Consider the following 14,525-nt stretch of genomic DNA (forward strand, 5'->3'; position numbering starts at 1 on the left):
GCTCCAAGGAGATTATGTTGAAAAATAAAAAAAAATTTACCCAAAAAAAATTGTTTTTATACTTCATTCTAAGGACTTATTGAACTACCCTCGTACCTTAGAATTTTTTAGAAATACCCTAAAATCTTTTCAATCCTTCGAGATATCCCTTCAAATTATTGAAATAAATTGAAAACTCCGTGAATTATTTAAAATATCTTAAATTCTTGAAAATATTCGAAAATACTTTGAAAGATTTGAAAACTACGAAATCCCTTCAATTGTGAAGAAATTCTTTAAAATTCATTACAATATTACAAAATCCCGTGAAATTAGACAAAATCAGATAACATTTCTTAAAATACTGGAAAATTTATTCAAATACCTTGAGAGCCTTTAAAATCACTGAACTCTTCAGTAAATCTAATAAAATCCTTTAGAAACTTTGAAAATTAGCTAAAAACTTGTATATTCTGTAAAGTTGTTGTATATAGTCCGAAATTCTAGAAAATTCTTTAAACGACCATGATATATTTTTCAATTCCATGAAATCATTCAAATCATTAAAAATCCCTTCAAACTATTAAAATATACTGAAAATTCTTCGAAAAATTTTTTAATACTCAAAAATATTTTTTTAAATTTAATTTCTTGAAAAATTTTCGAGCTCTGAAATATTCCTTGAAAAATTTTAAAGCTCTGAAATATTGCTTAAACAATTTTTTAAATACCCTAAAATCTCTAAAATTTTGTGCAATCCCTTCAAGTGATTGGAATCTGTTAAAAATTCCTTGGAATATTTTTGAATGCCCTAAAATATTTCAAAACAGTTCAAGAAAATTCAAGAATAGGTATAGACCTGAATTAAATAGTAGTTAACCTACGGGATAAATAATAGAAAGAGAAGTGAATAAAGTGATATTTTTATTTTAAGAAGAAACTAGAGAGTGATACGAGAAAAAGAGAAAAGCTACAAGTCATTGTCCGAAAGGTTTGATTACTTTTCACAGTTACTTAATGTACTCATTAAAAAAATTATTTGACTTTAGCACATTTTTTTCTTCAAAATTCTGAACATTTCCCTGATTTCCAGGTTTTCTATGACCTGCAACCACCACAGTGACTGTAACGTGTGCGCATTTGTGAGAATTTAATGAGCATTTTGAATTAGGATTTAAAAAATCGTATTTTCTATTTTTACTAGTAATAAATATATTATTTTAATTTCGCGGGAAAATGTATCGCTTCTAATTCGGAAAGGGCGCCTAATTTAAATGCAAAAAGAAGTGAAAATAAGAAAGTAAAAGAAGTAATATAAAACATATTATTCGCATTAAACCGTGCCTTATAAAGGGTTGCTACAATATCCCAATTTTTAAATTCTTCTAGGTATAAAACCAGCTATACAACTAGAAGATTAATAATATTAATGCGAAAACATTTGCTTCTAAATACATTTTAAAAACTTTTTAGTCTAGTTTTCAATTCAAAAAGATAAATTTTGAACCTAAGAAGTGAATTTTTAACTTAATGGTTTTTTTAAACATTATTTTTTAATCAAAAATAGAAGAATTAATTTTTCAGTTAAAAAAATTATTAAAAAAAAAAATTCTCAACAACATAATTCAATTTTAAATCCAAAAAGATGAATTTTCTACCAAAAAAGATACAGTTTCAGTAAAATATAAAAAATTTCAACTAAAAAAGGTAAATTTACCAACCAAAACTAAAATGTTCAATTTTTAGTTAGAAAAGTAAATTTTAAACGAGAAACAAACGAGCTTACAGAAAAATTAATTAATTTTCAACTGAAAATATAAACTTTCCAGCAAAAATGGAATAGTTACAATTTATATTTAAAAACTAACTTTCAACTAAAAAGAAACGAATTTTTAGCCAAAGAAATTCATTTTTAATGAAAGTGGTGAATTTTTAACTAAAAATATGAATTTTTGACCTAATGGTGGATTTTTCAACCCAAAAGATGAATCTTCTTAAAAAAAAAACGAATTTTTAGCTATACATTTTTTTCAACCAAACAAATGAATTCTTCGCAAAAAAATAGAATAATTAAATTTTCTATGAAACAGAATATTTTTTAATGAACCAGATTATATTTCTATCAAAAAAGGTAAATTTTCTACAAAAAAATGAATAAAAAGTCAGTTTTCAACTAAATTGATGAATGTTCAACTGAAAAACCATTTTATTTCTAACCAAATACATGAACATTCAACTAAAAAGATCAATTTTCTATCAAAAATAAAATACTTAAATTATTATTTAGTAAAACAAATTTTAAACAAAATAGTAACATTTTCAATCACTGGATTTCAACAAATAGTTGAATTTTTCACCTAAAATTGATCAATTTTCGACTAAAAATAAAATAATTAAATTTTCAGTAAAAAACTTAACCAAGAAGATACAATTTCTATAAAAAGATACATTTTCGACAAAAATACGATGAACTTTCTGTCGAAAATAGACGAACTTCTAACAAAGTACATACATTTGCAACCAACTATTTGGATTTTTAAAGGAATTTTAAACCAAAAAGAGGAATTAGTCATCAAGAAGCTTAAATATTATCTCACAAATTTAAATTTTCAATGAAATACAGAAATTTTAACCAAATATTTGAATTTTCAAGTCAAGAAGATAAATTTTGAACAAAGCATGTACAAGTTAAATTTTCAGTTAAAACAATTTTTAACTACAAAACGTAATTTTTAACCAAATATTTCATTGTTGAACAAAAAAAAGGTTTGTCAGATAAAATGATGAATCATCAAACAAATAAATGAATTTTTAACAATGCAGTTCCACTTCCAATTAATTAGTTAAAATTTAAAACCAAAATTGATGAATGATCAACGAAAAACGTGATATTTGATATTTCAATCAAACAGGATTTTTCGTTTCCAACCAAATTGTTTCAATTTTTAACCATAATAATTAAATGAACGTGAAAGTTAGTTTTTCGAAAACTCCCCCAAATCTATCAGGTTGTGCCTGACATTCCCTGACTTTCTGGAATTATCTGATCCGCTGCAACACTTCAATTTAAAAAAAGTAGATGTTTAATTCACTCAAGAACGTTATATGTTTTAAATATATGTATTAATTGTGATATATATTTGTTTAAACAATCAATCCTTTAAATTCCCTTAAATGCTCTGCTCGAACTTAAAAGCTGTGCATATTCTCGAGAGCATTTGTACAATATAAATTCTTACGCTAATCGCACTTTGCGTACACTTTACAGCCACGAAATCTCACCATTTCCATGCATGTATTACAAGAATAAAAAATAAAAAAAAAAGGACTGTTTTCGCGAGGGGTTTGTGCATTTTGAGAATCGAAGGGTGCTTTTAATGCCCGCGTCTTGCTCACCTGCAGAAGCAAAGGTCTTCGTAGAGGATGAGGTGACATTGTTGGCGCACCAGTATGAACGACCGGGGCCAATGGTGGACCCGTGACTGGGTGCCCTATGTGAATTGGGGGCCGCGTCAAACCCCGCTCACCTGGGCATAGCCCCATCTAGACATGCACCAACACCAATGCATTGCATACACACAGGCCAAAATACCATTATACCAGCCAAGGCTTGTTTATTAAATAAATCACTCATCTACACCTACACTCATACCAGGTTATTGTTATCTTAACATTCTACGCTCTCAACGTTTCCAAATTGCTGACACATCAAAATACATCTGACAATAAGGGGCCGTCCATAAACTTGACGATTTTCAGCTTTTTGTGACCCTATCCCCATTCTGCTTCTTTTTTTGTCTTCAAATTTCCAGCAATATTTCACGAAAATCGGGGAATAATGGAATACATTTTTGCCAATTAAATTAATGCAGATACCATATTGACTTCAATATGAAACGCTTCAAGTTCCTTAGATTTTAAGTTGAAATATATTGTATTTTTAGCAAAAAAAAAGACAAGATTTTCCACCCAAAGAGATACATTTTCAACTCAATAGACAAATTTAGAAAAAAAAATTAACCAAATAGTTGCATTAACATACTAATAATTGAACATTTAAGCAAATACATAATTTGTAACAAAACAGTTTAATTTGCAAACGAAAAAAATTATTTTCTTCGAAGACTGTTGAATTTTGGACAAAAAAGTACATTTTTAAACAGGAAAAATAACTTTACTACAATAAAAGATCAATTTTCAACAAAGTAGATTAACTTTCTACAAAAAACGGCGAATTTTTAACAAAAGAGTTGAAATTTACACCATAATAGTTGAATTTTACAATAAAAATATGAATTTACAACTAAATAATTGAATATTCAATTAAAAAAATGTTTTCAAACAAAAATGGAATCGATTGATTTTCAAATAACTAGATTAATTTTTAACCAAACATTTGAAGTTTCAACTAAAACAGATGAATTTTCAACTAAAAATGATATTTTTTTAACCAAAAATGAAATCTAAATTTTTCAAATAAATATTTTAATTTTTATCCAAATTGTTGAAATTTTTATAAAAGTAGTTGAATTTTCAACTAAAAATATGAATTTACAACAAATTGCTTGGACTTTTAAAAAAACAGAAAAATGGAATCGTTAAATTTTCAAATAAATAGTTTAATTTTTAACCAAATAGTTACAGTTTCCAACAAAGTAGTTGAATTTTCAACTAAAACTATAAATTTACAACGAAACAATTGAATTTTCAACGAAAATAGAACAATTTTCCACTAAAAATGGAATCTTTAAATTTACAAATAAATAGTATAATTTTTTTAATCAAATAGCTGAAATCTTTTCCAAAATAGTTGAATTTTCAAGTAAAAATAGGAATTTATAATAAAATAGTTGAATTTTCAATGACAAAATATAATAATTGAACCAAAAATGAAATGATTAAACTTTCAAATGAATATTTTAATTTTTAACTGAAAAATGGCATCGTTAAATTTTAAAATACATAGTTAAATTTGAACAAAACAGTTACAGTTTCAACCAACATTCAAACTATTTTTTAACAACAAAATAGTTGAATTTTCAACTAAAATTATGGGTTTACAAGTAAATAGTAGAAGTTTCTACTAAAGAAAATAAATTTTAACCAAACCTGGAATCCTTAATTTTTTAGTTGAAAAAATTTATTTGTATAAAACAAAAACAACAGACTTTCAAAAAAATAGTAAAATTTTCAACAGTTTAATTTTCACGAAAATAGTTGAATTTTCAACTAAAAAGGATAAATTTTCAATAAAAAATGGAATAGTCCAATTTTTAATTAAAATAATGATTTTTTAACAAACAAAACTATTTTTTAATAACAACAAAATAATTTAAACAAAATAGTTATTTTCAAATAAATAGTTTAATTTTTAAACAAACAGTTGAAGTTTCAACTAAAATAGTATAATGTTAAATTGAAATTATGAATTATTTACAACCAAATAGTTAAATTTTTAACCAAAATTATGAATATACAACAATAGAAAAAGCTGAATTTTTTAAAAAGTAGTTCTACTTTAATATAGGTAGTGGATTTTTGAACAAAGAAAGATAAATTATCCACGAAACAGTTACATTTTTAACCAAAAGGCATACATTTTCAAGTAAAAAGATTACTTTTCTACCAAAAATAGACGAATTTTTCAACCAAGAAATTGAATTTTCAACTAGAACAGATATTTTTAACATAAAATAAAACGAATTTTCAACAAAATTATTAAACTGTCAATCAAAGTTACGGATCTTCAACAACAAAAAAATGAATAATTGGTAAAGTAGTTCAACTTTCAAAGAAATAGATGAATTTTTGATTTAAAAAAACGATTACATTTTTAAAAAATAGTTGTATTTTCAGTCAAGTAGTATCATTTTTAACTTAAAAAAATTAATTTCTAACAAAAACAGAAGAAAACACAAGAACAGGGGGATTTTTTAAAACAAAATCGATGAATTTTGAAATAGAAAAGATACATTTTCAACAAAAAATATCAATTTTTAACCGAAAATGCAAAAGTTACAGTTATAAAAAAATTAATTCCTATAAAAATAAAAAAAAAATAAAAAAAAAACAAGAATTTTCAACCAAATAGTTACATCTTCAGCCAAAGAGATGAATTTTCAACTAAAATGATGAATCTTTAAAAAAATTGAATTTTCAACAAATCAGTTGAACGCAAAAGATGATTGTTTAACCTGGAAGATTATTTTTCTAAAAATGGAATAGTTAACTTTTCAACCAAGGAGATTTACAATAAAAAAATAAATATTTAACAAAGTAGTTTGACTTTCAACCAAGTACCTGAATTTCTGATATTTTCAACAAAATAATAAAATTTTGAAGCAATTACTAGATTTTTTTACCAAACAAGATGAATTCTAAACTCAAAACAATATAATATTAGACTTTTCAACCAAAAGTAGCTGATTTTTTTTGGGTTCTATTAATTTAGTTTTCTTTTAAGTGAAAAAAACAAGCAGAACGAGAAAAAGGGTATCTAAGTTTATGGACGACCTTTACCAATTTTTCCGGTTAATTAAGAGGCATTAATTCGTAGTTTGATGAAAGTGCAAAAGCTGAAAAACATTTGTGACGTTCATAGTACAATTTCTCGACGCCATATTTTTTTCTAGAAGGGGTTTTTATGGTTCATTTGAATATTTCTTTTTTTTTAAAACTTTTCATCAAACAACAAAGGTACCTAAATTAAAATTTGAATTTATAATGGGAGGAGTAGTCGAGTAAAATATAAAATCTGTACAAACCTGTATAGGTCCTCGATATGGAGGAGGAGGACCAGGATACGGAGGCGGTGGAGGCGGCGGTGGCGGAAGAGGCATGCGGGGACCAATCATATGACTGACGGAAACCACCCTCCCCGCCACATTTTGCACGCCTGCGACTCTCATTCCAAGTCGTTGGTGTTGTTGAACTGCGAATCAGAAAAAAAATGTTCGCAAATCATGTAGCTTTAGAGAACAAGAACAGAGAGGATTTTTAGTTAGGTTCATGGGCCTCGGACTAATTTGAGATACTCAAAATAGCGTCAAGGGTAGAATACATTTTTAAAAATAGCAGCAAAATAGTGGCATGCAATTTTCAAAATATTAAATCGAGATGTTAACTATTTTTTTTAATTTCTCAAACATGCGGTTAATTAAAATTAGTATTTTTTGTAAATGTACTTTTTTTCAATATCCATACCTTGACAATTTTAGGTATAATTTTTAACAGTACGGAACAATTTAAATATTTTGCATTTTTTTAAACAATCGGATTGTATCTCAGATCGATGTAAACAGTTTCGAGAGTTAATTGTAAATAATACTTTTTTTAAGATTCTAGGAATCTTATTAATATTTTTAATTCAAAAACCTGAGACAAATTATGCAACAAGATATTCTTAAATGTATTAGCACTATCGATTAATTAAGTCATTAAATAATTATTAACACATCATTCATTTCTTGAATTTCTTTTTACAGTCAAAGAATTTGAATAATAATTGAAATTCTTAAACAAATAGTTGAATTTTTACATAAAAAAGATCCAATTTGATCAAATAGTTGAATTTCGAAAAAAAAATTATACATTTTCAACTTAAAATGGAATAGTTTAATTTCGAGTTTAAACAATTATTTTCTAATAAACAAATGTTCAATTGAAGTGATGAATTTTCAACTAAAATTATATATCTTAAACTATAATTGATCAATTTTAAACAAAAAAAGAATAATTTTTTAGTAAATAGTTAACTTTCTACCAAGTAATTTTATTTTCGACAAAAAAGATGAATTTCAACCAAAAAGATGAATTTTCAGTAAAAGAAATTAATTTTCAATGAAAATTGTAAATTTTTAACTGTAATAGTTGAACTTTCAAACCAAGAAGTGAATTTTCAACCAAAAAGCTAAAATCATGAAACTTCAATTGGAATAGTTGATTTTTGAACCAAAAAGATGATTTTTCATAAAAAATAAAAAAAATAAGATGTTCAATTTTTTGATCGCCTGGTCATTTTGTAATGATAAATATTACAAATCTTTGTGTTTATAAAATATTATGAATGTTTATTAGAGAAACATACAAAAAAGTGTTGTAACTTTCAACCAAGTAGTTTTATTTTCAGCCAAAAAAACGATTTTTCAACCAAATACATTAAATTTCAACGAAATAGTTGCATTTCCAACCAAAAAGATGAATTTTTAACTAAATTTTATGTTCAACCAAATAAAGTCAATTTGTTACTAAATGTTGTAACTTGAAACCACGTAGTCGACTTTTAACCAATTACGAAGAATACACCCAGAATATTAATAATATTAATGCGAACACATTTGTTTCTAAATACATTGTAAACACTTCTTAGTTGAGTGTTTAAATCAAGAAGATAAATTCTGAACCTAAAAAATGAATTTTTAACTAAAATAATGAATCTTTAACCAAAAGTATCAATTTTTAACCAAACAGTTAATTGAATTTTCAACATAAAAGATAAATTTTCTACCATTATTAACCAAAATTGGAATAGTTTAAATGTTAGAAAAATAAACATAAAACTTTTTTTAAAATGAATTTTCAACAAAATATGTGTTTTTTAAAAGATTTTTTAACAATGAGTAGAAGAATTAAATTTAAAAACAATCATTTTTAAGCCAAAAAAATGATTTCTTAACAAAATAATTCAATTTTATACCCAAAATATGAATTTTCTACCAAAAAAGATACAGTTTCAGTAAAATATAACAATTTTTAACTAGAAAACATAAATTTACAAACCAAAACTAGAATGTTCAATTTGTAGTTAAAAAAAAGTAAATTTTAAACAAGAAACAAACGAGCTTTCAGAAAATTTAATTGATTTTCAACTGAAAATATAAACTTTCGAGCAAAAATGGTATAGTTACAATTTATCTTTAAAAAATCATTTTAAACTAAAAATAGACGAATTTTTAACCAAACAGATTAATTTTTAAGCACAGTGGTGAATTTTCAACTAAAAATATGAATTTTCACAAAAAATAGAATAATTAAATTTTCTATGAAACAGAACATTTTTTAACGAAACAGATTACATTTCTATCAAAAAAGGTAATTTTTCCACACAAAAATGAATAGTTAAAGTCAATTTTCAACTAAATTGATAAATGTTCAACTGAAACAACATTTTATTTTTAACCAAATACATGAACATTCAACTAAAAAGATCAAATTTATATAAAAAATAAAATAATTAAATTATCAGTTAGTAAAATAAATTTTAAACCAAACAAGAAACGAATTTTCAACAAAATAGTCAAATTTTCAATCACCGGAATTAATTTTTAATCAATAAGATAAAGTTTCAACTCATGAGAGTACTCTTCTACCAAAAACAGACGGAGATTCAACAAATAGTTGAATTTTCACATAAAATTGACAAATTTTCAACTAAAAATAAAATAATTAAATTTCCAGTAAAAAACTTAACCAAGAAGATTCAATTTCTATAAAAAGATAAATTTTCGACAAAAATAGGATCAACTTTCTGCCAAAATAGACGAACTTTTAACAAAGTACGTAAATTTTCAATCAAATATTTGGATTTTTAAAGGAATTTTCAACCAAAAAGAGGAATCAGTCACCAAGAAGCCAAACTGTACAACTTTCAAGGAAAACAGAATTTTTTAAACAAAATAGATGGAATTTTTGGAAGGCTGTTGAATTTTCAACAAAAAAGTCCATTTTCATACAAGGAAGATGACTTTTCTAACATAAAAGATTAGTCTTTAATCCAAAAGGAAGAATTTTCATTAAAACAGTTGAATTTTCGAGCAAACAAAATGAAAACAAAAAAAAGTTGAATTACAACAAAATAATTAAACTTTCAACCAAAATTATTAGTTTTATACAAAAAGACAAATTTTCAGAAGATACATGGATTTTCAACAAAAAATGCCAGCGTTTTGAATTACAACATAACGCGTATGATGTGCGAGAGGCCGATTATTGCGTATCCGCCTTAACCTTCCTATCTCTTTCTAGCTTCGCAGTACCCCCTCTCTCTTGAATGTTCACCGGTAAGTGAGGCAACGCCGTCTACCTAATAGCGGCTCTTATTCAGTAAAACCCTTTAGTGGGATGCCGTGTATCGGCTTCTCGCACATAATACGCGTTTTGTTGTAATTCAAAACGCTAGCATTATATGCTTTCGGCCGATACACGGCATCCCTATGAGAGACGTGTTTGTTATCTATTGGTGAACTCAACGCTATGTGATAATTTGAAAGGGTTGATTAGTTTCGTAGAAAGACTTTAATATATATTTATTATTGTCTATTGATAGAATTCTACATGGTTGAACAAAAAGGGGTAAACCATATCGTAAACAAGTAAAGAAGAAATATTAAACTTGACCTTAACTGAGGTGATTCGTAAACATAAACTCATAATTATTAGACTAATCTCCAGCATTTCTTTAAATAGGGAGTAAACTTCGGAAAAGATAAACTAGGATCGAGCTGATTGTCGTTTGAAACTTCACGGTAATAATGTTTCTTAAAGGTTTCGGAGCATCTCCAGTTACCACGATCTAGACTGTCCTGGACAGGGAGGTCGTCTAGCCAACTTCGTGAGGCTATCGCTGAACGAACGCTTCCTAGCGAGGCATCTATTCCGGCTTCCTTAAGGACTGATCTGATCAAATTAGCGATGACAGTTCTAGATGCAGGCTTAACGTCTCCATAGATGGTTATGAAAAGAGCATCGAATTTGGAATCTTTTCTTCTTTCCTGTGACCTTTTAAGCATTGTCCTGATCCATGTGATAGGACATAGTCAGATATTCGGGTGCTTGGAAATCCTCCAACCCGACTGTCTAAAAGAAGCTCGGTCCGTCTTAGAGCCGAAGGTTGGCCACATAACTATCTCATCTTCTCGATTCTCCAGGTAGTCTTTTGACATTCTTAAAAGTGTCATATCGTGAATTCGCCGTCTAGAAGCTAATAGGAGTAGGGTTGCTGTCCGTCTGGAAATCTCAAATAAAGATACGGTTTCCGTAGGTTTAGCTAGCCAGTTGAGAAGAATCCGAGCATCCCAGATAGGGGATTTGATCTCAAGATGGCTTAGCAATCGAGATAGCCTTGAGGGTTTGTCGAACTAGGAAGTCAGTAGATGCGTCTGAGGCAGGTCCACCAGCGAAGCCATCTTCGTATCGGAGCCTTATATGTCTCGAGGGTTGAATGTCTCCAGCTATTTCGGATCAATTCTTGTTCCTTAGGGGACCAATCTCTAACGAGGTCCTGCCACACCCAATTCTCCAAACCTGGAGTGTGAGACGTTCCACTTGCTGAGGAGGCTGGTTCGTGGTTGTGTCGATCAGGGAGTTCTCTAAGTTCTGAATCGTTAGTGGCGGTTCCTTGCTCCTTCTCGATAAATCGGACATCCAGAAGGTCTGTTCCCACTTTGGCGCTACTAGAAGGAATTGTCCTTTGCACTTTTTTAGGTGAGCGAGGACTCTGGGTATGAGGCAGGGTGGTGGGAAGAGCCATCCGAGCTTGCATTACCAAGGCTGACTGAAGGCGTCTATAAATAAGGCGTGACGATCGTTGCAGTCTCGCGATACATACTGCTTGACTACTGCTGACCTTGCTGACGCGAAGAAATCGACGTCTGGAACGCCCCATTCGGCGAAGATGCTCTTCGTTGTCCAGGGTAGCAGATGCCACTCCGGGAGGGGTTTTCCCCTCGATAGTCGGTCCGCAATACCGTTGTATCTTCCTGGTAGGTATATCACAGAGAGGGTGATGTTGCTTCTGTCCAGAGTGTTTAGAAGTTGATAGATTTGGTCCAGGAGTTGGAGAGACCTTGTGCCTCTTTCCTTCTGGACGTAAGCTACGAGAGTACGGTTGTCCGTCTGCAGTAGAATGTGAGCGTTCCGAAGTTGAAGAGACATGCTTTCTATAGCGGCGTGAAATGCGAACATTTCTTTTTTGTTGGAATTCCAGCTCTTCTGGGACTCGGACCATGGGCCGGAAATGTGGAGACCGTCGAGCTGGGCACCCCAACCTGTATCTGCAGCGTCGGTTGTGAGAAAGTTCGTTATGGGTGCTTTGTGTAAAGGGACAGAAGAAGATATGGCTGTCTGCCACCACGTCAGCTCCTGGATCACCTGAGGAGTAACTTCGAGCTTCTGCTGTGGTCTGTGTTCGCGGAATTTGGTCAAGAACCTTTGAAGGTGGCGGTAATGAAGTCGCCCTCTGTGCACGACGAAGTTGGCAAAATTTAGTTGAACTACTAGGCGTTGAAGATCCTTCAATGAGCAGTGTCCTTGGGAGATGAACCTTTGGGCTAGCACGAAAATCTTCTGAGCCTTCTTTTGCGGGAGGTTCATGAGGTTGTCCCTGGTATTCCAAAGAATGCTCAAGAATTCGATCTTTTGACCAGGGTTCAGAACGCATTTGTCCCGATTAATTCTCCAGCCTAGAAATTCCAGCAGTTTCACTGCCTCGAGGATTTGTGTCTTTAGTTTGCTCCTGTCTGGAGAGACGAGGAGAAAGTCGTCTAGGTATACGACTACCCTCATACCTCGCGATCGTAGAACCTGTGCAATCCAGTTTGAAATGGTTTCGAAGATATGAGGGGCAGCGGAAAGGCCAAGCTTTTCCACTGAAGCAGCTCCTTGTTGTAGACGAAACGAAGGAGGCATCGATGAGAGTCCGCTATCGGTACGTGGAGGAAGGTTAGGGACAAGTCGATGCGAGTCATCCAGTCTCTATCTTGGAGAAAATTTGGAACCTTTAGGTGAGAGAAACGTCGGAATTTTCTTACCTTGACATGTTTGTTGAGGCCTCGTAAGTCGAAAATTGGCCTGAGTCCTCCACTGCTTTTTTGTAGGAGGAACATTCTCGAGATGAAGCTTGGGCCTGGATGTGGCGGAAGCTCCACTACTTTCTGCTTCTTTAGGATCTCTATTTCCAGAGACATCTGTGAAGACAGATTCGTGGAGAATCTGGAGCGATTCCAATTTGCCAGAAGGTTTGGCCTCGAGATTAAGGGGATTAGGACGCCAGAGATAAGCTTCAGAATGTTTGGCGGGGCATCCATGTCTCTCCACCTTTCTTTGAAAAGAGACAATTGGCCCCCTGAGAATACAGGGTTTGGTTGGTTGTCACTTTACAGCTGGTTTCTTGCGAAAGGAGCCAGAAAGTTTAGGATTATACTGAGGCCTTTGAAATGCGCCTTTAGTGTTTGCACTGTTCCGGCGGGAATCGAAATTAGATCTAGAAGAGAGTGATGGTCCCACTGAAGTCTGAGCCGCTTGAGAAGAGAGTGAGTTGCGAGGGGCAACGTCTCCTTTATAACTCTTTTTTGAGGTTATGTAAGCTGGCGTGTTTAACCAGTTTTGAGAGCCACCTAAAGATTGGATTAAAGCAGAGAGATCGCCCTTATTAAAGGTATTCGGAACTGGGAGGAACCTTGCGAAGAGCCACTTGGACGTTCTTATTCCGTAGCTCGGAAAGAAGATGCTCTCTTCTGGCCTCTATGCGCCGTGCTCTCTTGTCACAAATTACTTGTATGATCTGGTCGAAGTTTTTCTGGATCTGAGATCCCGGACCAAAGAAAGATTCGAAACTGTCGAACAGTGTATCAGGATTGAGAATATCCGGGTTCGAGAAAGACCCGTCGATGATGGATTGTAGACTCGATCTCAAAAGTTCCCTCTGCTCAAGAAACGCATTGGACAAACCGGCGAGGACCCTGTCAGTCGCTAAGAAAGGATCTTTTTTCTATCAACGTGACAAAGTTCTTCATTTACCTTTATATCGGTAAAACTGGGAGAAGCGATAAGATCCCTCAAAGCGTTCGAAAAGCTTAAGATCTTCCACTCCGGAGAATTGAAATGTTGTAAGGAATCAAGGGCCTCCAGACGCTCCTTCTTAGCTGGTTGTGTAGCCTTCTTTTTATCAATATTAGTTTTCAGGTCTCCGAAGTGCAGGACTCTGGCGTTCTGTGAAGGTCTAGACAACGAACACTGACAGTCGCCGTGGGGTTGAGCTTCTTGTGAAAGCAGCCCAGCCAAGGAATTAATCTGGTTTTGCAGGTTCTGGAGCTGAGTTTTGAAGCTAAATCTGGGCATTTTTACTGAGACCATGTTCTCGTCCTCACTCTCGGCGTCATAATGTTGTCGGCGGCGTCGTTCGGATGCATTGTGTGAGAAGGACGAATTTTCACGATTTTCAAGATTTTCACTTTCGCGAACCTTTTCAGGACCTTCTTCCTTCGAATCGGACATTGCACAACACTGAAACGCCCGAGCACCAAAACAGAAAAGTTCGAAACACTGAACCAAATGAAAATATAACAGAAGTTGAGAGAGAGAGAGAGAGAGAGATGTTAACGCGGCGGAAGTACTCAACGCTATGAGCTAGATGGCGTTGCCGCACTTACCGGTGAACATTCAAGAGAGAGAAAAAGAGAGGGGGGACTGCGAGGCTAGAAAGAGATAGGAAGGTTAAGGCAGATACGCAATAGCTTCTCTCATAGGGATGCCGTCTATCGGCCGAAAGC

General features: G+C 31.7%; 1 protein-coding gene across 3 annotated transcripts in view; it reads right to left on the minus strand.

Moving 5' to 3' along the window:
* LOC117171274 (histone-lysine N-methyltransferase 2C-like) overlaps window positions 1-14,525 on the minus strand; it is a 166,826-nt gene that overhangs the window by 58,462 nt on the left and 93,839 nt on the right. For 2 of the 3 annotated variants that reach the window (XM_033358413.1, XM_033358412.1), the window contains exon 22: window positions 6,744-6,910. In XM_033358413.1, the coding sequence (XP_033214304.1) occupies window positions 6,744-6,910 (167 nt within the window). Of the gene's footprint in view, window positions 1-3,375; window positions 3,523-6,743; window positions 6,911-14,525 lie in introns of all 3 variants that reach the window. The other variant, XM_033358411.1, reaches the window with a different exon arrangement.

This window comes from Belonocnema kinseyi, chromosome 4, assembly GCF_010883055.1.
Source record: "Belonocnema kinseyi isolate 2016_QV_RU_SX_M_011 chromosome 4, B_treatae_v1, whole genome shotgun sequence".
NCBI classification, from domain to species: Eukaryota; Metazoa; Arthropoda; class Insecta; order Hymenoptera; family Cynipidae; genus Belonocnema; species Belonocnema kinseyi.